The sequence below is a fragment of the Diplotaxodon limnothrissa genome, linkage group LG23 (assembly GCF_057381915.1).
Source record: "Diplotaxodon limnothrissa isolate DT_005_m linkage group LG23, D_limnothrissa_male_GT1.1, whole genome shotgun sequence".
Taxonomy (NCBI): Eukaryota; Metazoa; Chordata; class Actinopteri; order Cichliformes; family Cichlidae; genus Diplotaxodon; species Diplotaxodon limnothrissa.
The window spans coordinates 9,207,802-9,230,831 of NC_140617.1; the positions used below are offsets into that span (position 1 = coordinate 9,207,802).

The following is a 23,030-nucleotide window of genomic DNA, read 5'->3' on the forward strand; positions in this document are numbered from 1 at the left end:
ACTACACGATGCACGATGAAGGCCAAAATCGGTCCGATCACTCAAAAATCGGCTCAAAATGGGCCTAAAACTGCACAGTGTAAGCCCAGCATTAGAGCAGCAATGTTTGTTCCCCTCAGAGAAAGGGAAGAATGGGAAAAGGAAAACACCTGGCTGGAAAAAGTTAATATGGGCATGTGCAGTGAATATCAGCGCTATGTGGCCAGAAGTGTGATAATATAATTTATTTTGTGTAATAAACAACTGCAAGAATAGATGATTACAACAAATAGATGACTAATACATAAAAGTAATACATAGATGAATAATGATGATGAGTTTAGATGCGTAATCATGGGAGCAAGTGGGTTTACAAACAGGAGCAGCAGATTAGCATTAGAAAAGCTGAAATAATACCTCAACTGAAGCCAATTGTACTAAATGCACTAAATGTGCACTGTTACAAGAATGTTTTTCTTTCTATTGTTTTCTATTATTTTAAGTTAAGCAGGACAGAGTTCTTTTAAAGAAAGATTTACTTATATTCTCAAAAGTTAAGCATGACAGGCTTCTGTTTAAGAAGGAGACCTGTTTTATCGTGTTAATGTTGTCATTTTGAGCTAAAAATAAATGGCTAAATGATCATTTGTTTCACATGTGTTCATATCACAAAGAATACACATCTACTTAAATCAAATTCAAGTCAAATGGTTAAAAAAATAATTTCACACACAAAAAAAGAGCTAGAAAATTCACCACACTGGGAAGGGTGAAGACAATTGGGTCGCCCGGCCCTGGCCACGAGGTGTCCCTTATTTATTTTTCAGGGAGTTGGCAACCCTAATACTATGTGTTGTACCTTCATCTCCTTTGATGAACAGAAGATATAACTGTTCATTTGCTTTGTCTGTAACTGTACTTAGACCCTTTCTAAGATGTCTTTGCTCCAGATTTAGTGAGTGAAATATTTATTAATATGAATTAGCAGGCCTCATTGTCAATAGATATACCATGCTAGCAAAGCTAAACATTCAATAATGACTTAGCATTCCACCCTCTCAGCCAACTCCCCCCCCCCCCAAAAAAACCCCAAAACACAAAAATGCTAAAAATACGACTTTCAACCTGAAGTTAACAAAGAGGCGACACTTTGGTGATAAATTCCAACTTCAGTATAGTCAGTGTTTTCGCTAATTAGCAAATGCTAATCTGCTAGCACGACAAGCTAAAATAGCTAATAGTTATTGGATATGATCGCTTTTTAACCTTTAATCTCTAACTATAGTCTTTTCACTTGCAATAACACACTGGATACTACATGTCATTATGTGTTTGAACGAGTTAAAGTATAAAAAGTGTCTGCAAGAGCCAGATATCCAGCAAACTCATGTCCAAACAGAATGGGTCTTTATTCAGGAAGTGAAAGAAAGAAAAAGAGATTGTAATCAACACCCCATTTAAATACAAAAACAAAAATAAAAATAAACATGATATTCATTTTGCATATCAAAGAACCATTCAGTAATAATTACAATCCAAACATCTCATAAACGACTTTTGTGAAGCTATACACACAAACTCTGATTTAGAAATTAGTCACTTTAACAATAAAATTACAAATATTTAGCTTTAAAAATAATTAAACTCAAAATAATATTTTAGCAATTAGCATCTTTAAATTATATATAGTGTTTTTCACATAAAAATACAAAATAATACCAATGACATTTAAATATGAAAAATTATTCCAAGAACCTGCTACTATCAAATAAAAGAAAATGTGGGAAAAAACAAGATGAAAAGAAATAGAAATATGCATGAAAAAGTCTCTCCTTTTGTTAGCAAAACACTATCCAAAATAACTACAATCATTTACATCAGTACAAAGATATCTGGATTTAAAAATACTTGCAATGAAAAAACGGGGTATCTTTTTCTGACAGTAAAAAATGACACTGTGGATCAGAAATTTGCAAAATATGCAATGAAAAAAATAAATCTGCATTAAAAAGGTTTACACTGTAGTTCTTACTTTTATACAAACATTAGAAACAGTATTGCACATCACAACACAGATTCGAGGTTAGTCAGCCTTTCAAAATGTGTTATATTCAAGTTTCAGAGCATCTACGAGGACAGGCAGCTGGGGCCTCGATGCAACAGGGGAGAATCTCAAGTGTCTTCCCAGAATATAATAAAACCTTCATGTTTCCTTCCATTAAATCAAACGTGTCATGTGTATCAAAATAAGAATCAGCTGTATATCAAAAACTTTGATGTTACTAATGATGTGATTCTTTGTCAACCAAAACTTTTGGACATAATTAGGGGTAAATAAAATCGAAATATCAGTCCTATTTAAATAGAAAAATACAATCAAAATCAACTCATTTTTTCGTCTACAAAAATAGTGAAATAAATATGATTTTTACAAAAGCAAGGACACATACAGAACCAAGTAACAGTGTTTAACATAGAAAATAGAAGCTCACAAAAACAGCACGAGTCAAGTGTTACAGGTGACGATATTCAAACATTATCAGACGCCATGAGAACCAAAGCCACGAGGAGGAAGAGGGGCCAGAGCGGGAGCCCAGTCTTTAGCTTTCACCTCCCATCAGGTTGCAGGCCGCGACGCCTTTCCGACTCCCGCTCCTCGTAACACCCGGACCATTTTAGAATATATTAGAAAACATTTGCTTTTTGCTCTACTCACACAAAACATAGCTAACTTAAGACCACTGCTCCACGCTACACTTTAAATAAGTCATTATGGGGAAAAAATATGATAAATTCTACCTATAAATAGGTGAAAACTTTCATAATTCGCTTCTAAACACAAGGGGTGAAGGAGACGGAAAACGAGCAGGGATACAGAAAAGTAGTGCATAATGTATATTATATATTAAAAAAAAACAAACAAAAAAAACAACATATTGAAGGGCCAGTGATGAGTAAATTGTTCACACAAACAATTTCAATTACACAACTCAACTAGTCTCAGTTCCATTAAGGTTTTGTAACAGTACACAGTTGACGCCTGAACACTGATACCGAGGAGCACACACACAGGGGCATGAGACACTAAAACCACGACAACACGAGAGCGACACACTTGTACAGTACCAAACAGACGGCTGGGCGACCGTCCTCACAAAAAAGATTGTCCCTAAAGAGTTTTTCAAGGGTCGAGGAGGAAATTAAACAAACAATAAAAAGAAAAAGATCATCTTTAGCGAAGACCACGCGTCACTGTCTTCATCGTGGACAAGTGTGGTGAGGAGATGTGGAGATGCTTCATCTTCCGGTAACTGCGTCAGTGTTTCCTTGGATTTATGGAGCTGCAGCCACACAGCATGGAAGCCTGACTGTTACATTACAAAATAAGCAGTTTAGTGTGTTTGAACAATGCTCAATAACACGGAGCACGCCAAACTGACAAAGTCTTTCATTTGCGTCTGGTCTGCTGGTGAAGCTACACCAGATTAGCCTTTGGAACCACACAAAGATATGGATAGGAAGAGTGAAGGTGGAGTCATTCTTCTCTACGAAATCTGTTGATAGCTAAACTAGAGCCTCAGTCTACACTAACAACAGTCACACAGCACATGGACGACACACAAACACAAACCACTGAACACCACTCTGCTTCTCAATGGCATTTTTTTGTTGTTTTTTTTTTGCTATACAAGCCACCACGTGACAACGTGATGGCATCCACTAAGTCTACAGTAGAACCAATATCACTTTTTGTATTGTTAGTATGTAAACAGATCAAACAACAGAGAAACATCAAAGCATGCAAGTTTAAATATGTTTTTTTAACTCATTTATCTTAGTCTGATTTTTTTTCCCCTCTTAGGCATTTGTACTTGATGATCATGCTACTCATTATAGAATTGTTACGTCTTGTCTGCATTTATTATTTCAGTGGTTTGTTTTTTCCTGACATATATCCAGCATGCTATTTGTGTAGCTAAGCCTATTGTCATTATATGCACTCTTAAATCTTTCTATGGCAATGGGGGCCAGAAGTGTTCGAGTGCATACTGCATTTCGTTTTACATGATTCAGGTTTATAAATGGCATTAAATATAATACCTACACATCTATTCATATATATGTATATATAGCAGCAAAGCTTCTGAAATAGCTCGGTCAGTATAAATGTTGAATACAGTTGCAGAAAAGCAGATTTTGTATTTTGAGGTATCACTCTACGGGTCAGTATGAGCGCAAAAATAACCCTAGTGTCTTCTTTTTTTACATTTCAATAAACTCTCTAACAAGAAGAAAGAGCCCATGGCAAAGTTAAAAACAAACAAACAACGGTTTGCTTTGTGGCAGAAAATGTGTCAATTTTAAGCTTCCTATATTTTTTTCTACCTTTGGTTAATGACCCGGGGCAGGCGTCAACATTATAGAATCGAGGTTTTCCCAGAAACAAGTGTGCACTGAACGCACCGTGGGGTGGCTAGCAGCAGACAGACAGACAAGCTGCCCCCATGCAAAAACATTCCCGTATCTACGTTAAATCTCACATACAAAAATAATGATAATAAAAAAAGCTACAAAAATCAATCTCTTTTTTTGTTTTTTAAATCTCCTCTTAGAAAAGATGAAAGTACCACAAAAGAGTTGTAGAGTTGTCAGAGCCTGAGATGTGCGGGGGGTTTTGGTGAAAAACTGAGGCTTGTGGTGTTTGGCTGCTACAAAAGATATATAGATATATAGTATATACTGTATAGTGTTATGTACTTGATTATACTGATAGCTTAGGAAGCAGGAGAGGCTGAGCGATGCTCTTTTTCCTGTTAGCCAGTGTTTAATTTCCCTTTCCCCTAACTGTGTTACCATGAAATTGGGGGTCGCAATCTCTAATTCCAGCGGAAGTGAATCTGGCGAGGGCGGTCGGCGCCTTCTTTAACCAGAGGCTTGTGAAACTCCCGTCCGGCACGGGAGTGGATGTTAGCCCAGCAGAACTCGCAGTAGTACTGAAGACAGGTGACGTTAGCACAGAAAAAAGGAGCAAATTTCCCTCCACAACGAGCACCCTGGCACTCATCACAGAGCTGATCATCCAGGACGTAGGGCTTCACCTCCACCTGCACATTAACGAGACATAATGTCAGCTGTAACGAAGGAAACAAGCTTAACGAAGCACAGGCAGAGAGAAAACCTTATTTAACCAGCCCTAACAAGCGTTTGCTTATCATAACAACAAGCCCCTTCTTCTCTGTAGGGATGCTGATAACACACAAAAAGATGCAAATACACACACACTTGCACGCGCGAATGGCATAAATTACACATCACCATGACAACTATGTCATATACCATGAATCCTACTGATTCCTAAAGTCTGAAAAGTTTAATTTACGGTAATAAAATATCTCGAAGCCTTTTATTTGTGATCGTTAGTAAAATTTTGAGATTCTGCTTATAAATAAAATATTTAGTGAAATATGTATCATACTGTAGATTCCTACCATCTTTTGTTCCTTTATGGAATTAGTATGTTATCTTATGTTCTTGCATACAATGTCACAACCCACAAATGTGCAACATTAAAGCTAGAGAAGTTTGGCTGATTATGTCTACATTGTAACAAGTGGGAAAACCTGTTTATTTCTCCTAAACGGTGCTACATTTCTAAGTAACATACATTTGAGGGTGGGGCAGCAGCGTTGAGAATGTGGGTTGTGCCCATGAAAAACTTGCTAAATCTTCTCTGCCAATGCCAAACACCTTAATCTACTGAAGTTCGATTGGTTTCATTTATTTGAGTGAATGATTGCTGATTGTAGAATGGGTTGGTGTTTCCACATGCTACAGGGGCCTCTGTTTGTTAAATTAGCACATTTTTAAATTGCCAACATGTTTTATTTCTTTAGTTTTTAATCATCCAATCCAATAAATGAGAAGAAACAAGAGCCAGTAGCAGAAAAAACTGTTTGCCATTGACAGATGCAAAATACCAGCAACACTGAACAGTGAAACAAAGTGCTTCACTGACCACTACACTGAGCACAGAGGTTTCTATAAACCAAATGACCACATTCCTTTGATAGTGTGCTGCTTTTCTTGAGGTTTCAAAAAGTGTTACATTTAATTACAAAAAAAATTCTGAAACCCTGATATACACTAAAAAGTCGAAGACGGGGGAAATATTAATGAAAGGAGGGTGGTCATACCCTCTTATCAATGTCAGCATGCTGCAGCTGGACGAATCTCGCGCTGATGGCAGCGATGTAACTCTGTTGGTTTGAGAAAGCCACTCGTCCTGCCCCCTTTGGGTATTTGAGCTCTGGATCTGTATCAATTCCTGCGTAGCACACTCCACCATAGAGGCGATCCATAATCATGGCCAACTCGACTAGTAAAAAAATGAACAGAGGACAAAAAGATGAATTTAAATATGTGAAAAAACAGATACAAGATGTGGATTTGAGAACAGAAGAGAAGCTATCAGAAGCTTATTTTTAGTCCAAGTTATCATTGCACGCATAGCTTGAATTCATCTCTATTGAGATGCAATACTAGTCGTAGAGAAACAAGTTGGCTATATTTACTTGCTCTCAGAGGACGAGGGACGCCGCCCACAAAGATGGTCTTGCGGGGATCAAGAGGCTGAGATCCATCCATCACAAAATCGCTGTCGCTCAGGTTCCAAGGACGAATTTGCACCTGGTGTCAAAGTCTAACAAGATTAGATCACCTTTCCCCCCTATAGGAAAATTGTGCCCATGTAGCTTCTTTTCACAGCGAGCTGGTACTGCTGTGCCACAGAGTATATTTAAAGATGGATATTGCTATATTTTCTGCTGCTTTAACCACATGTGCCTGCAATCAAATCAGTCCCTCGCTCTGGCTGTTAGACACAATGAAGTCATTTTAAGGTACTTCCATGTTGGCATCACTATTCAGACACAAAAGCTACACCCATCTTTTAAATTATTATTATTTAAGTGTTTAAAGATTTAAAAGCAATTTTTGAAAAACTCACAGGTTTGTCCTTGATGGTGGGGCTGGAGACACACAGGTAAAGCTTCCCATCCTCCTCCATACAGGCTTCAATCAGAGCCTGCACCGAGCTCTCTTCCTGGAACAGCAGGAATGCATAGCCTAGGAAACGTATATAAAAAGCTTCAGTGTACATGCATATAAGAACAAGAGAGGGTATAACAAAGGTGCTCACCTTGGTTTGTCACTATTCAAATGACATTCACTTATTTGCATCATATCATAATACCGTGCAGGCTCAATGTAAATACTGGTAACCAGCCATAAATAGGTGAGCTTGATGCTTTTGCTAATACCTTTAGGCGGAAAGTAGGATTTACTCTCTGCTTTGTGTGGCCAGTCCACCACAAGGTGACCAAAGCGGCGGAAGCTTGAGGTTATTTCATCTAAGGGAATTTGACATGTGACACGTGAGTAGGGAGATAAATCATAGAATTTTTTTTTTTAAAGGACTGGCAGTACAACACAATCATGAAATCATTTCTTTACTCACCTTCGTCTATGTCAGGAGGCAAACCTCCCACAAACACCTTACGAGAGAAGCGCTCGATGCGTTCCCCGTTTTGGTGAGGGTAACAGTTGGGAGAGCCAAGGACTCCTGGGACACCCTGGTTGCCATGGCCATCATCAAGGAGATTGTCATCAATAGGGAAGAGAGAGGAGCGGCCTGGTGGACAAAAAAAGGCAGGCAAGGCTACAGCAAATGTCAAGCATGCTATTAAACATTCACAAGCAGAAACCCTCACGAACATGTTTCCAATCCCAGTCACATTTCCTCTCCTTGAGGCAATGTTACATCTCTGCTATGACAGGGACGTACTGAGATGAGAGGCTTTCTATAAAATAATGTTTCTGCTTTTATTGCACTTTATTGCTGAGTGGATGTGAGGCCAAGCACCAGCTTAAAGTGAGGATTATGTACAATTTGTTTTTTTACAGATCCGAGACTGGGACACGCAATCATGTGTGCTCCACCCAGAGCAGCGTGGCAGATAAAGCGTGTGTGGAAAGGCAGGCCGAGTGGAGCGAAGCTGTTAACATAATGGCTAAGCACTATGGAGTCCCAAAGTGTTCAAATATATACCAGACGACACAAGTTATTTTAAAAGAATAAATAATGAATTAAGTTATTCATTATATAGCAAATATAAATGAAATGAGGGGATTTCTTTATCACATTCTTTGCATTATATTAGATAAAATGTGAATTATTGGACCAAAGTCTTTAGCCAGCAAAGGAAAGCAATCAAATTAATCTGATTCAACTAGCAGCTGCTTCTGTCAGAGCATAAGGACAGACGCAGCTTACAAGCCAAAAAAGTGAAGCCATCACAGAAGTGGCTTAAAAGAGGATTCTTTTTATGAGCCACCAGGGGGCGACTCGTGGTTGCAAAATCAAAAAACAACAAACAAAAAAAACAACAACCCTCACTTCCCTTTATTTGTGGTCTCAGTAGAACACTTTCCTGCAGGATTTATGGGCTCAGCTGCTAGTTTAAGGTCATACTGAAGAAAATATCAAGACCTTATTGTAAATTACATATTGATTATTCAGGATAATAATTTATCATTGACAAGTCGTTACCCTGTTAGCTTGCCATTTCACAGTCGAGCACATCTGGTTCAGAAACACCAAGATGTAGATGGTTAAAATACTGAGCTCGGAGGTCCATAACAGAACTTCTCAAACAAACAGGTGGTGTCGGGGTTTTGGAATAAAATCACTGTTATTATGAACATGAATGATATAATAATATTTTAGAAGATTAGTATATTTTAATAATTTATTATTTTTAGAAACCAATGGGATGTTTCTACAGGGTTTTGGACTTCTGCAGAAAATAAGCTCTGTGGGAAATAAAGGTTCTCTTTAAAGGTTTGCGCGGCTCCTCGTTATAGGTGCCGAGTGATTTCAAGATAATCTTCACATATTCAATCCATTTTCACAGTTTTTTTTAAGTGTGGATACATTTGGCAGAAGTAAAAACACATATTTTGAGGTATAAATAAGCTGCACCCTAGCAGCATGACTTCAGCCTGACTATCACTAACCTCCTTTGTTTGCTACCAAAACTTGAGATACAGTTTCAAAATTCACAAGTGGGGAACAAAACGTGAAAATATCTAAAGTTTGTGTAAAACACAGACCTTATTTTAAGCACACAGTCAAAAATCTATACAAAGTGCTACATGCTAACCTATTTTATTTATACTTTGGGTTTCCATAGAGCAGAGGCTATAAACACCACCAAACATGAAACCCTAAACTTAATGTATGTCTGGATACTGAAACAACACATTTTTCTTTGTATATTTTTTTAATAGTCAATCAGAAATTTGATGAGCAAAATTCTGTGTTCCCAAATTTAAAAGCAGAAAACAGTGAAGTCTAAGTCCAGACTTAAGGCCTCAGTTTGGTATCTATTTAAGCAATAACACATGCCACAAGGAAAAAGCCACAAGGTAAAGAGACACGCTAGAGAAAGCTGAATTTACCTCGACGCCTCCCATAGCTCCTGGCTGCATGTAGAAAAGTACAAGAGTGCAAGTTTCAGCTATGAAACATTTCTCAGAGGGCATTTGTAACTGTAGACTTTAATCTGCTGATCCAACCCAACCAGCTTTTATTCAAGTCACCGACTAATGAGCTAAACTGAGATACTTTTAAAAAAGGACTTAAATCCTCCTGAAACCCAAAACAAAAATTATTATTTTTTCCAAACTTCCTAAATGCTGTGGCAAGGAAGCCTGAGGGGCTGCATCTGTCATATACTTGATGAAAGCAATACACAGAAAGCCCAGAAGCCTATAAATGACATTTACACAAATGTTGTTATTTTGCACAAAAAGGTTTTAAATGCGATCAAAAACCAGAAAAAGGAAAACTGTTTAAAGGCCAAAGCCCTAAATATGCTCTGGCAGGGACAAGAAATCTAATTACACACAGCAGCATAGATGGCGTTGAAAAGGGGACAAAAATTATTTTCTGATTATTGAGTCTCAGGAGGAAATGGCAACCAGAACTTATTAAAAACACTCATAATTACTCCCAAATGTTGTCTGACCCCGATTTATGTCTCGCTAATACTGTTACAAAACACGGTTTTATTTTTTTGACAACTGGATGTGTCTCCAAATGTGAAGCTAAAAAAACAAAAACACAGGGACTATTCAGGGCAACAATTATTCTAATTAACACAAGAAAATTTAATTGGAGGCAACCTGGAACAACCTTTGTCATTCAAGTACTACACAAAACGAGCACAGTAAATTTTCAGTTATACCACATAGCCACTTTAATGCCAACAAAACAGTTGAACAGCTGGTTAAAAAAACTGAACCCATTTAACGGGTACTGTCAGATACTCTGCAGCAGATGCAGCAGAGGTGACACTGCGTGGCCTTATTGCACCACAGTGAGTGCGTCTAATGAGGCTAAAGAGTAATGGTGGGAGCATCATGAGAGCTGCAGACACAGGAGGATGGTGCTAGGAGATAATTACCATTGAGCATGAGTAGGCCGTCAGCCCCGGGGTTAGGGCATCCCACACGGCCTGATGTGAGAAACAGACACACACACACGCAGAAAACACACACACAAATAGGAATGAGACATAGAGCAGATGGAGAAGACAGGGCAAAGCCAATGCATGTACATGGGAATAACCACACAAAAATGCACGCACACACATAAACAGAAAAAACAACTGTCTTTTCACATGTCTAAGTTGAGCACAAACAGGAGCAAATGTTTTTTTCCCCCATAAATGACCACATACTGTTTCAGCTTTCCGACCAAACTACAGTGGAATTACTTGTTTTATTTAAGGCGATAACAACGTCCATTTAAAAAAAAAAACAAAACAAACATTTTAATGCAAAGACCTAGCAAGTTCTGAGCTGAACAAGACAATTTCTCCCCTTTTTTTTTTTTACATTCTGCTTTGGAAACGATTGAGGAAAAAAAACACTTGTTATAGTAACCCAATTTCCCATCATATTTAGTTTTACAGTGGTTTCTCAATCGTACTAATGAATCAAAAATCACAAATACCAAATTCTAGATCACAGCATTCATTGTGAAATGTCAGATAAATTAAGTCACTAATAAGATACAAATATATTAAAAATGTGTTGCCTTATGAGAAGCTACATTTGGAGCCGTTATCCAGAATGCTGTGTTGTGTTAACCATGTCAGTGCTATAAATGGCAGAGCGGACCCCTGCAACCCCCCCTTCCATCTCACCTCTCTTAGCTGTCATATGCAGCGTGTGAAAGTGTGATCACATCTAAAATTAGAGTAGACCCCCCCAACCCCCCACGCTTTGCTGTGCACACTGGCCCGTGTCCTCTCCATCTGCTCCGGCAGGAAAAACAAGAAACTCGCCCAAGAAAGGAGGGCGCAGGTTGAGTAATAATCTTAGCCAACTGCAAATGAGAAAATCCACACAGGAAATTTTATACGTGTTTGCAAACCTCAACTGTTTGTCTTTTAACCAGTGATGAGTTTTTCTTCTTTGTAATATTTTAAAGTGAGAGTGTTTTTGGCTTGTCAGGCTGTAAAAGAGCTACGAGCAGCCGTCAGTAGGAGCTGTTATTTGACACTGCTCCTCTGATGTCCAGCAGTTGAGCACAGGAGGCCAGGACAGTGTCGATCTACGATAAATTCTCTGCTTGGTCCTGCCAAGAAGTGAGGAATAATTCAGCAGTTACACAGATCCGTTAATATATTTTTAAGGTGTAAAATACACATGTTTGACAGTTACAGATGTTTTCTGATATTAGTAAAGAAAAATGCCATGGTTTCTCTTTTTCCTGACCTCCAGCTCTGAGTCAGATCAGTGTGCTGTTCAGGTTAAGTAGGAACAGGATCAGAGCTGGAAGGTCATGTAAATGTGCAGCTGGTGGCACAAGTATTAAGCTCTCAGCAGGGAGAAAATAAGCTGGTGTGTGGAAAAACAGCACAGCTCTGGGAGCAATGGGCCTGTCACTTCCCTGCACGATGTCGGGTTGCCTCCGCGAACACGATCGCCTCCCTCTGACCCCACGAACTGAGACTGAAAGGGAAAGGCCAGCTTACCTTTCATCGGATCCTGCTCAGCTCGCATGATGTCAATCAGAGAGCTCTCCAGGGAGTGCATGTTCAGACTGTCGTACATCCTGGTGCGATCCTGAAAAAATACAGGTGACATTTCTTTTTTTAATCATCCAGAGTTTGACAAAACAAACAAACGTCACGGTGCACGAATAAATCCTCACGTTTCTCACACACCTTCGGGATTTGGCTTATGAATAATAAAACCTTTGAAGCACAGGGTATTTGGCTTAACATGCGCCTCACGCTCGGATTAACATTTTTTCCGTATTTATTCACTTCAGGAGTCTAAAGGTAAGTTTACAGGCAGCCTACACAACGGATTCCCCAAGCTCTCTGGACTGCTTCCAAGATGCAGACAAAGAGAGAAAATGGAAACTAAAACCAGGAGCGGCATTTCACAATAGAGCTGAGATGGAGGTTGGGAGTTTGTCAGCAGAACAGTGAAGTTGATCATCTTATTATTCTAGCCAGAGTGCCAAGTCCACCTTATAACACACAGCACAATGACAGGCTAATGTCCCAACTCTATGATAGTTAATAGCAGCATGTCGCTTCTGTGTAAGCAACAGTAATTCAGAAAATGATCACACGGTAACTGCGCAAAATACAAAATGCTATCAAAAAATTTACAATTAAAATGCAATAGCATGCAACTTCTTGCATTTGTGTTGGTCAAGCTTCAACTTGAACTTCATTTCAGGTAAGGGGACAAAATCACAGGAAGTCAAATTTCACAAGGACGGCTGATGATAAGTGACAACTGTGCTGGTGTAACCAGAAACGGTTTCCCTGCATTGTACTAGAGTGCACTGTCATGTGAAAACGTTCAGGTAGATGTAAAAACGCAGATTAGTTTGAGATCGAGGTTCACTTTAGCGCTCTGTTTCAAGTCTGGGGAGTGGTCCAAATGAAGCAGGAGTGCTTGAGCGCTGCAGAGCTTCACAGTGAGACAATCCTGAAGGGGGCCAACTTTAAAGTGAGTGGTTTTTGCTTTTTAATAGTTTTGGAACTTTTTGACCAAACCCTTTCACTGCTGCATTATGAGAATGATTAACAGGTTCACACTGGTCTTTATGTGTCATAAACCTGCCAACTTTAGAGACGAAGGACAGCGACTTTTGACTGCTTCCTTGCCAAAGAGGATGGGTGGCCAAATTTCAGGCTGGATGTGGGGATTTTCAGGGGATTTGTGTCTCCAGCTGGAATTGAACCAGGACCTTTTGCTTGCCAGCGGACCACTAGTTAATTTAAATTGGCTTAATTTTTTTAATATCCCTTTCCTTCACAGATTTTTTCATGTAAATATTCCAGGCTTGAAGAAATCTTGGTGATATTTCTATCATCACATCAATAGTGCACGTGTTTTTTCTTTGAAGTGCTAAACAGCAACCTGTTTACTGTTGATCATTTAGTTTGAGTAATTTTCATGACAGGCCAAGGATTCTGGAGGGTTCTGTGTTAACAAGAAGACTGATGTAATGGGTGACAATGAGCAATGGGAAACCTGACGTTGCTGGATGATCTTTTTTCTTTAGCGTCATAGTATTTTAGGGTGATCACATCAGTTAATTGCAGGAAACTTGCAGCCTTTCTTAGAGAAACAACAAGTGACTAGCCCCACTAAAGGCTAACTGAAGGCAGAGGTGCTGTTCCTTTTGTCCCCAGTTTACCTCTGTGTTATGTTAAAAACATGACACAGCAGAGATACAGTCTGTCACTGACTGCCAAACATTAAACAGAGAGGAAGGAAGGAAAAGACTTGGAATCTGAAAAATTCCAGTAGTGACACTGTTTATGGAAATTAACAATCCATGCAGTCGCGTCTGTTTCCTGGAATAGGAAGCGCTGCACTTCTTGGCACTGATAATACTAATAATTTGAGCTCATAGCAACAGTCGTACCATTTGGTGACACCATTAATAAGGTGATATCATTAGATCGGTCTGAATGAGTCACGGCCATACCCGCATTAATCTTAGAATTGATTCAGGCAAAGTCGCTCATAATCTGAAAGGTTTTGTGGATTTGATTTTATATTAATTGTGTGTTGAGGTCCTTAAAGGCACATTTAAACTTTTAATCAATTGATGCACTTTGAGTGTCCAAGCTGTGCAGTTTTTAACATTAAAATGTCTCTTACATGAAGCCTATAACTGAATGATTTTATAGAAGAATTCAACAGCAACACCGAGCTCTTTCAATGCAAGTCGCACTGGAAATGATAAACTATGACAAAGAATGATATTAAACATGGAGTTTCAGGGAACAATACTGCCTCATAAATGTTCCTAAGAACTCAGTAATATCAATTCAAAACAAGTAAAACACTTTTCAAAGTGCCTGTATCCCAGGGGGAGATTTTCTGAAGGCTTTCCTGACTATGACTCCATTTCTTTGCAGGCACGAGAATCGAAACATCAAATCACAATGCAAATTATGTTCTTTGAAAATAGCAACCAGTCTCACGGCACACGCAGACGTCTCTTTACACTTGGCAAAGATCTAGGCTTCGCAATCTTCCACATCAGGTTACTTTGCTTTTTTCTGCATTCTGTGTAAGTTTGATTGCTAACTTGAAACTCCAGGCAAGGTTTAATTCAGTGTGTGCACGGGAGGTGTGTTACTATGACGATCACAAGTGTCTGGGTCCAATTTTAAGAAAAATATAAAGTGACATATGGGGCATCACTTGAATTGTGCTGCAAGCCTTGGTTCTGAAGCATGTGCTATAAGCTGTGTGTTGTACAAAAGTGATACATTCTGAGTGCAACGTGTAAAAGTTAAATGGATGACTCTGTGTGTGGTTCAATGCATTAATTAAAGATAATTATACACAAATAAACCGAGCACAAGGCACTACATAAATGTCTTCAGGGGTTATAAATCAGTTCATGTTTTTAGTTCTGGTAAAAACATTTTTCCTACACAGGAGGTAACTGTAATAAAATAATCTTCCTAAATCAGTTTTGTGAATTGGGATTTCATTTACTAACACACACAACAGACGTTCTTGTTTAAGAAATAGTGAGAAAAAGGAAAATTTTGTTAAATTAGGTAAGTCACTGTACTTAGTCATCCCACAGAGGCCCAATCTGAGCCTGCAAAAACACTGTATCAGCGACACGAAAGAGACGAAGATTAATCCAATTTTGTGAACAAATGGGAATTTTGTTTTTGGCAGGAAAATTAGAACGATGTGATTAAAATATGACTAAACGATGACCATCTGGACCCTGAAGCATTAAAAGGGGAAAGTAGATGCACTGATGATCATAGAGTCCCTCAGTTCATTTAAGTACACAAAAAAATATATCATTAATGTTAGAAACGTGACAATATTCAGAAATTAGACACATAGGCAGCATATTGTAGTGTCAATTTTCTGATGAAGATATGGGAATGGATGTGGTAATATGTTGTTTAGACATGTATAGAGAACATTTGGAATGTGCATTTACTCTTTTGATGTCATTTGCTCCACACGACCTCGTTCTTGTTTACTGTCAGTTCTGCCAAGCCAGGCTACAGATGCCTACCCAAAAGAAAATCCCACATTTTTGGTCATTGGGAGAAACACATCTACTTTTAAATATCATTTGCTCTTCGAGAGGCCTTTTGTATTACACAACAAGTCTATTTAAGAAGGTATTTAAAGAAAAGAAGGAGTGAGTTTGTTACCTAGAAAACTTAACTTTCATTAGTTTCATTGCAAGTACCAGTGAAATTGTAACTTTTCATTAGCCATATAAAGACCATAGTATAGACACTTGTCTTTCTGAATAATAGCAAAAACCTGAATATTTTATGCAAGTAAACAACTGTATTTCTGATACTTTCATTAGGTAGACCACAACTTGGAATATGACCTTTTAAAGTTTGGCAAAGGAGCAGTTTTAGTGGCAAAAGGCGTTAACTTCCTGAAAATAAAGCAGCCCAGCCGAGATCCTCAGATCTAAAAACTCTTGCTTATGTTTCTCCTGTTGATAGAAAGAATTATTATCCCCTTTTAGTTTATACCTCATCAAGTAAAGTTAAGTAAAACTATCCCTTCAGAGACCTTCATCATTTAATTTGTCTAACATCTAATTCGTGTGATTGATTTAACCTCTGTCGCCAGCTCTTTCCCACCTTTAAACCCACTGATTCTCACACTGTCAAACAAAAACCCTTCTGTTACCCCCCACACACACCAAACCAATGATCCTACAAAACATACCTGCAGGGGCAACAAGGTGTTGCTGTTGCTGTCTGTGCGAAACATGTTCTCCTCTATCCAGGACTTAGGCCCCAGTGATCCGCCAGAGCGTGGGAACTTGGGAGGAGCGATGACATTGCTTGAGAAGGGCTTCTTCAGGGGTGAGACGTGACTGACTGAGCCAGGTACACCCATGCCGCTCCCTCTGCGGTGGTCCCGGCCCCAGGACATCCCCCCAGAGCCCCAGCCATTGCCTTGGTGACTACCCCAGGGAGATGGTTTCACCATGGGCTGTGCAAACATAAAGATAATATGGAGTTAAAGAGAACTGAGAGCTTTATCATGTCTGTAATACACAAATATTTTTTGTATTTACAACATCCATTTCATCCTATCTTGCCTTTCTTTCCTTTCACAGCCACAGCTTGATCTGCTCCTGTAATGGGTGGCTGGATAAGAAGATTTAGGGCTTTAAGACTAATACTAAGTATCCTGTGCGCTGCAACACCACCTCTGTAACTTACACACAGTCTCTCTCCACCTGGACCTTGGGTCCCCTCTTAAGCATCATGCATTGGATTGCATTGTGCTTAATCTCACATGTGAATCATACACAGAGGAGAAACAACTTTCTGTTTCTTCTGCACTCAATGCTTAATGTAAACTGAAAACCTTTGGACTCACTGGCAACGTCCATGTTCTAATAGTGCTGTATTTGAGGAACAGAGTTAATAATCTAAAAAAAAAAAAAAAAAAAAAAAAAAAAGGATAACAGAAGTGCTTTTAAGCAGAATCATAAGAGAGAGACTCAGCACTCTGAGAAAGGGAAATGGAAAAATCTATGAGCAAAGTTGAAAGAACGCTCTTTTTAAAGCTACTGTTGGGAAATCCATGTCCTGGTTGCCACTGAAATTAAAGTTAGTTTAGATGAAGCTTCCAAAAAACAAACAAACAAACAAAAAAGATCCAATAAGCACCCAGAGACATTTCAAGATGGCTGCCGAGTACCAAAACTTGCTTCTAGAAGGACATTTACATGAAAAGAGGCTGTTTTAGAGTCCTGTTAGAAATGAATGTACCAAACCTCACATACAAAAAACACGATTCACAAAATATGCATTTAGTAACTAACAAAATAGAAAAGATGCAGCATTTTCTTATGTTTTTCACTTTAAAATTGAACTTGCACATAATGGTGGGGATCACCTTTATGCGGTTGTCTGTGTTGGTTTCATGAAAATATATTTACATAGGACTCAGAGCAAAGGGCTAAAGGTTAGTGAAACAGGAACACCACACATGCACTACAGGCACACCCAGTCACATACATACTTCCATGCACACACCCAATGTGCAAATTGCATTACGGAGAAACCTGAAGCTGAAGGCTACAAACCCCCAACTGCTGCATGACTGGACTGCTCATGTGAGCTTCTGCTGTTGCTGCATTTCCTCAGGGCATTGCAACCGACAACCATCACACCACCAAGATACTGGACGCTTTTCATTTCACCCAAATATAAGCACCCATTTACGACAACAAACCCTGCAAACCTTTGTATTCCCACTGAGTGCACCACAAGGCAGGGATGGCCCTGTGCCATGTGACCACATCCCACAGCCAGCTTCCAGGAGAGAACAACAGCTAGATTCAGTGATGCTCCCTTGTAACCCTGTTCACCCCTCCCTCTCTTTGCCTAAAGAGTAGACTTGAGCCCTTGCATAATGCATTATGCATTTGTCATTATGCATCAAGATAAAAATAGTTTATTATTCAAGGTAAAGATTATACATGAATTCACATACACACATTAATCTATAAAGGCTTTATAACTACATTGTGACAAAATATCCCCAACCTAAGGACGTGCCAGAGTCAGCTTTCACAAAACTATAGACCTAATGGATTGGCTACAGATTTGGAGAGTCTTAATATCTACATTCGCTTATGATAGTTACATTAATGGGAATAGGAGACCCGGCCATGCTCCCCAGCAGCTCACCTGATGTTGGTTGTAGTTGTTCCTCTGCTGCAGGAAGGCGCCCTGCTGGGGATGCATCTGGGGACTAACGGGGGACCTGCGACTTTGCGGCTGCTGAGGGACGTTTATCTGGGGTGAGAAAGGACCGCTGAAGCCCTGCACGTTAATCCCGGCGCACGGATTAGCTGACACCGGAGAAAAACTCTGGAAGAAGGCCGGGTTGATGGAGGAGGGGATACCTGGGTAGAAGCTGTTGTCAGAGTCCGCGTTGGGCATATGGTTAATGGCGTTCGCGTGGATGGGGTTGATGGAGTTGGGTGCGGGCGGGGGAGAGGAGCTGGTCTGAACGGACCAAGGGGTGCCGAACCCAGGGAGGGAAGGTGAAGACGAACCCGCACTGGCGCTCTGCAACTCCTGGGTGGGGAGGTTCGGGAACGCGGCGCCGAGACCTCCGGACAACATGTTGCCGGTGCTGCTGCTGCTGCCATTGCCGTTATTTATATGGTGGGCGATAGGGGAGTCCATTTGGATCTTGTTTAGGTTTACGGAAGTGGGCAATGGCGACGCGGCATCAGCTTCAGCCTCTTCCACTGGAGAGCCGCGGGGGTCAGCGGCGCTGAGTTTGGTCTTGGAGAAGGGCTGCCTCTGCGGCAGGTGACTGAAACGTCCCTGGGGTGGGGTCGGCTCTGTGGGGCTGAACTCAGTGTGCTGACCTAACTGCTGATGTATTTTTCTGCTGTGCTGAAGGTCACAGATAGACTGCGTCGGGCAGAAATGATCAGGGAAAGCTATCTTCTGCTCTACGTGGTTATAATCCGGCGTGAACGAGCTCAGCTGGCCGTCGTTGTGCCTGTCGGTTTGGTTCGGCTGCTTTCCGGGTTTGCTGACCGGGCTGCTGCTGCGGTCCGTTTCCGTGGTTGACGGGGGTAACTGTGTGGTTGTCACCCCCACAGGGTCATCCTGCATGTTTTACTGATGCGCAGCAACTGACAGAAACAGCAGGGACGAGGCGACGCTGCTGAAAGGCGAAAAGAGGGAGGAAAACCGGTAGGACGAGGCGTAGTATCCGTCCGCCGATGTAAAATACTAAATTCGACGTTTAAATAAGGCAAGAAATGCCGACGAGAATATATTTAACCAGCGTTCCTAAATGAGGTCTATTCAAAGAGTGTGTGTGAAAAGGCTGCAGACTACAGTGCTGAGAGGAGGGGGTCTGGCCTGTGCAAATAGTCAGCTCGCTCGATGCCTAATCTCTGTTTCACTCGGTGATATTATCATCTGACTAAAGACCGAGCTTTTTAGGCCTTGTACACTAGCCTAGCCTGTACGGTCCATTCCTGTCCGACCGTTCTGCCCCCTCCTCTGGTTACCGGCTGTGCTGCTGCGGCAGAGGATTAAAGATCCCCGACTCAATCGACGTCACGACCGCATCACGCCTGTGCGCCCGCCTCGAGCCCGAGCTGCAAAGAGGACCGCATTGTTTACGTCACTTTTTCATTATTCATAAAGTGCAGTAGGCCTAAAACCCTCAGTAAAAAAAGGCCACTGTAGGCTGACTGTGGCCCTAATTATGACCAATAATTTTATGACTAATACTGCCGCGTGACTAATTTGTATGGCCATGTAGCGAAGTGACCCTATAGCAACCATTGCAAACTACTAGTCAGTTATCATATTCATATTCATCGTCAACTATTCAAGAGCCAATAACCCTTTCGTATTTATATTTCACAATACATGGTGTTAATTTGAAATATTTTATTTCAACTAAAGTGACATTCAGAAGCCTAATTCAAACGCCCAGCCAGGATACATTACGCACTCTTATTGAACTGGATGTTAACGCCACTTTGGCCTCTCTATTCTGCATGTCTCCCCAATAGTGCTTTGAAAAAAGCTCAAGCATTTCCAGGGTACACGTTGTACAGTTTTCATCCGCCCGTGCCTATCAGTATTCAGTCCACAACCATCGTGCGTGCGTCTGCGCCAGCGTCACTTTACTCATGTACGCCGACAAGCTAAATATAGTTTTCTATGTCAGCGCGTGTCAGGGGAGATGAATCTTCTTCGCCTGCACTGAACTCAAAGCTGACAAGTAACCCCAACATATGATTTGCCACCAGCAGCAGCTCTATGTGGCTACTAGGTAATCTTTTTGTTTTTGGAGCGAGTGAGAGAGCGCATCCCGGGTATGCCACCAACTGACTGTGTTTTAGGACACAAGGCAGAAACAACAGAATGTTTTAGATGGTCTCTTCCCTCAGCAGCTGAGTGGTAGATGCCTTTAATTCATTTTAAAATACAAAACAAGCATCCGTTGGGAATTGGAGGTATACAAATGGGAAAAAAAATCCGTTCTTATTTCGACAGAAAGCCCACTTTCAGGGTGTTACTCCACTGCATTTTCTATGTTAGCACAAATATGGATGAAGAATTTCACTTTTTTTAAAGAGTGAAACTGAATAAATCATCGCGGCATCACTGTTTGAAGGCGATTTTTAACGAGGTAGACAAATACCAGAGTAGCAAAGCAATGTGCATGATGGACCTACCATCTGGTCCCTGCTAATGATGATAGCTCACATGACACATAGCGTATTGCTTGAAAACGGTGCTGCCAATTCCATAATTTTATCAAGAACTTGATAAATATTTTTGAATAAAGCGTTATATATATTTAACTATTACAGTCACTGGTATGTGTGTATACTGGAGAGTGAATCTCTGTCTTTACAGTCAATCTGAACTTAAAGTAAGACTGAAAGTGATCACTGAAAGCACTTGACCCCTATCACTGATGTCTTATTTTTCCTCCCCCTACTCACTGCACCTATGTCTTTTGGGCATAAAGCAGCAGAGAGAAGAAGCCCCCCCGGAAATTCCCTATGATAAGGTCCCAGATGGGACAATCCCACCAGTGAGGGGGCAGGTGTGGTGGCCACAGTTGGAGCTGAGCACCAGTGATTAGCCAAGCCCAGTAGTGCAGCAGGGAGTTAAATGGGGCAGGCTGCCAGCTGCTTGCGCCTGATGATGATGATGATGATGAGTTGGGGGGGGGGGGGGGGGTGACACGGTGGGGGTTACCCTGGTAGATGGGGTGGAGGCAGGGTTGGTGTTAGAGAGAGGAGGGAAGGGGGTGGGGGTCTTTTCTGTGACTCTCACCTGGCCCAACACACACAAAATTTGACACATCTGTCCAAATACTGTACACAGTTCTCCATATTTGCATTCACTTTCAGATCGAACTGTCTGAGTATGTTGAAACATCGAGCCAACAAGTACAAGTATAATGATACAAGCAAGCATATGTCATTGGATCATGAGGGTGCATCATGTGGCTAAAATAAAGTAGCTACGCTCATTCAAAGCAGGTTTTGAGAAAGCACCTGGCCCACTAAGCAATCTCAAATTTCACCATGTTTATAAAGCTTGATCTATTTAGGTCTCTGTCAGAGAGGATGGCAGTCACACTGCAGCTGCAGTCGTCATAGCAACAGGTAATCTGCATTTCCTTTTGTGTGCTTGATTAGCCTGTTTGACTCAGGGCTCTCACTCTCTCTCAGTCTGTATGTTTTGAAGGGTTGGGCCGATGCCACTGATCAGCTCATTCTATCTCACGGATGCATTCATCAGCGCTGATGACATTGTATTCTGAGAGTCACGAGTGTGTGTGATTCAGGTTTTATAATCCCATCCCAGCATACAGGATGTATGCCTTTTGCATGCCACGCAACTATTCTTTCAGGGCTGCAACTGTTTCCTTAGACAGAAGCACCAACAACCCTTTGTTTTTCAGTGAGTACCTGGAGATTCAAAATGTGTTCATGTCTGATCTGTAAATACATAAATGCTAATATTAAATTCAGATCAATCTGAATGACAAAAAAGATGATTTTTTTTTGGGGGGGGGGGGGGGGGTTGCAGTTTTTAAGATATATAATATTTGTTTAATTACTAAAATATAAAAAGATTGGCATAATATAGTTTCTCTTACTTACAGCATTTAACTTAATGCAAAAAAGTAAACAACTGTTTACCTTTCTAGAGTCAGTCCCTCTTTAATCTTGCTAAATGAAAGACCTTGCCACGGGCAGTTTTCATTGGAACAACTTTCTAAAACTTAGCATTATACTCAGTAGCTTGGTTTAGGGAAATATGTGCACTGACTGTAGAAAGGGATGAGGTTTTAAAGTGTAAGGCGTAGTGGCCCTGAGGTGCAGGACACACCATAAACACCACCAACAAAAATCCACAAACAAAAAAAGCATTTCAAAAAAACACTGGTCAACCTTCCACTTCCTTCAAGTGTGCTTTCAGAGGCCAAAATGATAGTTTAATGTTATCTGTTGAGAAGAACTGCATTACATGCATATCCATATCATGAACTTAGAGCTGTATTAAATAATAAATCAGCTTCCCAAGCTTTTTCATAATAGAGTAAACCACCATAATTGTGAGCCTCTGAATTAACATGCTTGATGTCTTGCTGAACATTTCCATAACAACTTTAATTTGAACTGCAATCTTTTCTTTCTGATTTTGAACAAAACAACTGTCAGTTGGTAATTTCCATAAAAATGACAGATCAGAGTCCCCACCCTGTCCTCTTTTTTGTTTCCTCTTTTATTTGCTAACCCAGCCTCTATTCTGTTCATTTATTTTGATACCCAGCTGAGTTTGGGAGAGACTAACAGAGACCAATTACTTAATTACTTTATGATAAAAAAATAAAAAAAATAAAAACTGTTTTAA

The 23,030-nt window shown here is 40.3% G+C and overlaps 1 protein-coding gene across 2 annotated transcripts; it reads right to left on the reverse strand.

Annotated features, from left to right (window-relative positions):
• Window positions 1-1,691: 1,691 nt before the first annotated feature.
• cpeb2 (cytoplasmic polyadenylation element binding protein 2) lies at window positions 1,692-19,633 on the reverse strand. 2 transcript variants are annotated; one of them, XM_085348988.1, is made up of 11 exons: window positions 18,300-19,633; window positions 16,318-16,587; window positions 12,084-12,174; window positions 10,506-10,556; window positions 9,499-9,522; window positions 7,496-7,669; window positions 7,299-7,388; window positions 6,986-7,104; window positions 6,552-6,666; window positions 6,174-6,355; window positions 1,692-5,084 (listed from the first exon to the last, which is right to left on the reverse strand). In XM_085348988.1, exons 1-11 carry the CDS (start codon window positions 19,242-19,244, stop codon window positions 4,857-4,859), a joined length of 2,289 nt encoding a protein of 762 aa, XP_085205114.1. In that variant the 5' UTR covers window positions 19,245-19,633; the 3' UTR covers window positions 1,692-4,856. The 2 variants fall into 2 exon arrangements, with proteins under 2 accessions (XP_085205114.1, XP_085205115.1); XM_085348989.1 differs by having other exon boundaries at window positions 7,496-7,717.
• Between the last annotated feature and the right edge of the window lie 3,397 nt (window positions 19,634-23,030).

Coding starts and splice junctions, on each gene's coding strand:
- cpeb2 (XM_085348989.1), bottom strand. CDS start 19,244: ATGCAGGATGACCCTGTGGGGGTGACAACCACACAGTTACCCCCGTCA. Junction 7,389..7,495: donor GCCTCCTGACATAGACGAAG/GTGAGTAAAGAA, acceptor AAATTCCCTTAG/ATGAAATAACCTCAAGCTTC. Junction 6,356..6,551: donor CCCTCGTCCTCTGAGAGCAA/GTAAATATAGCC, acceptor TTTTTTTACTAG/TCGAGTTGGCCATGATTATG.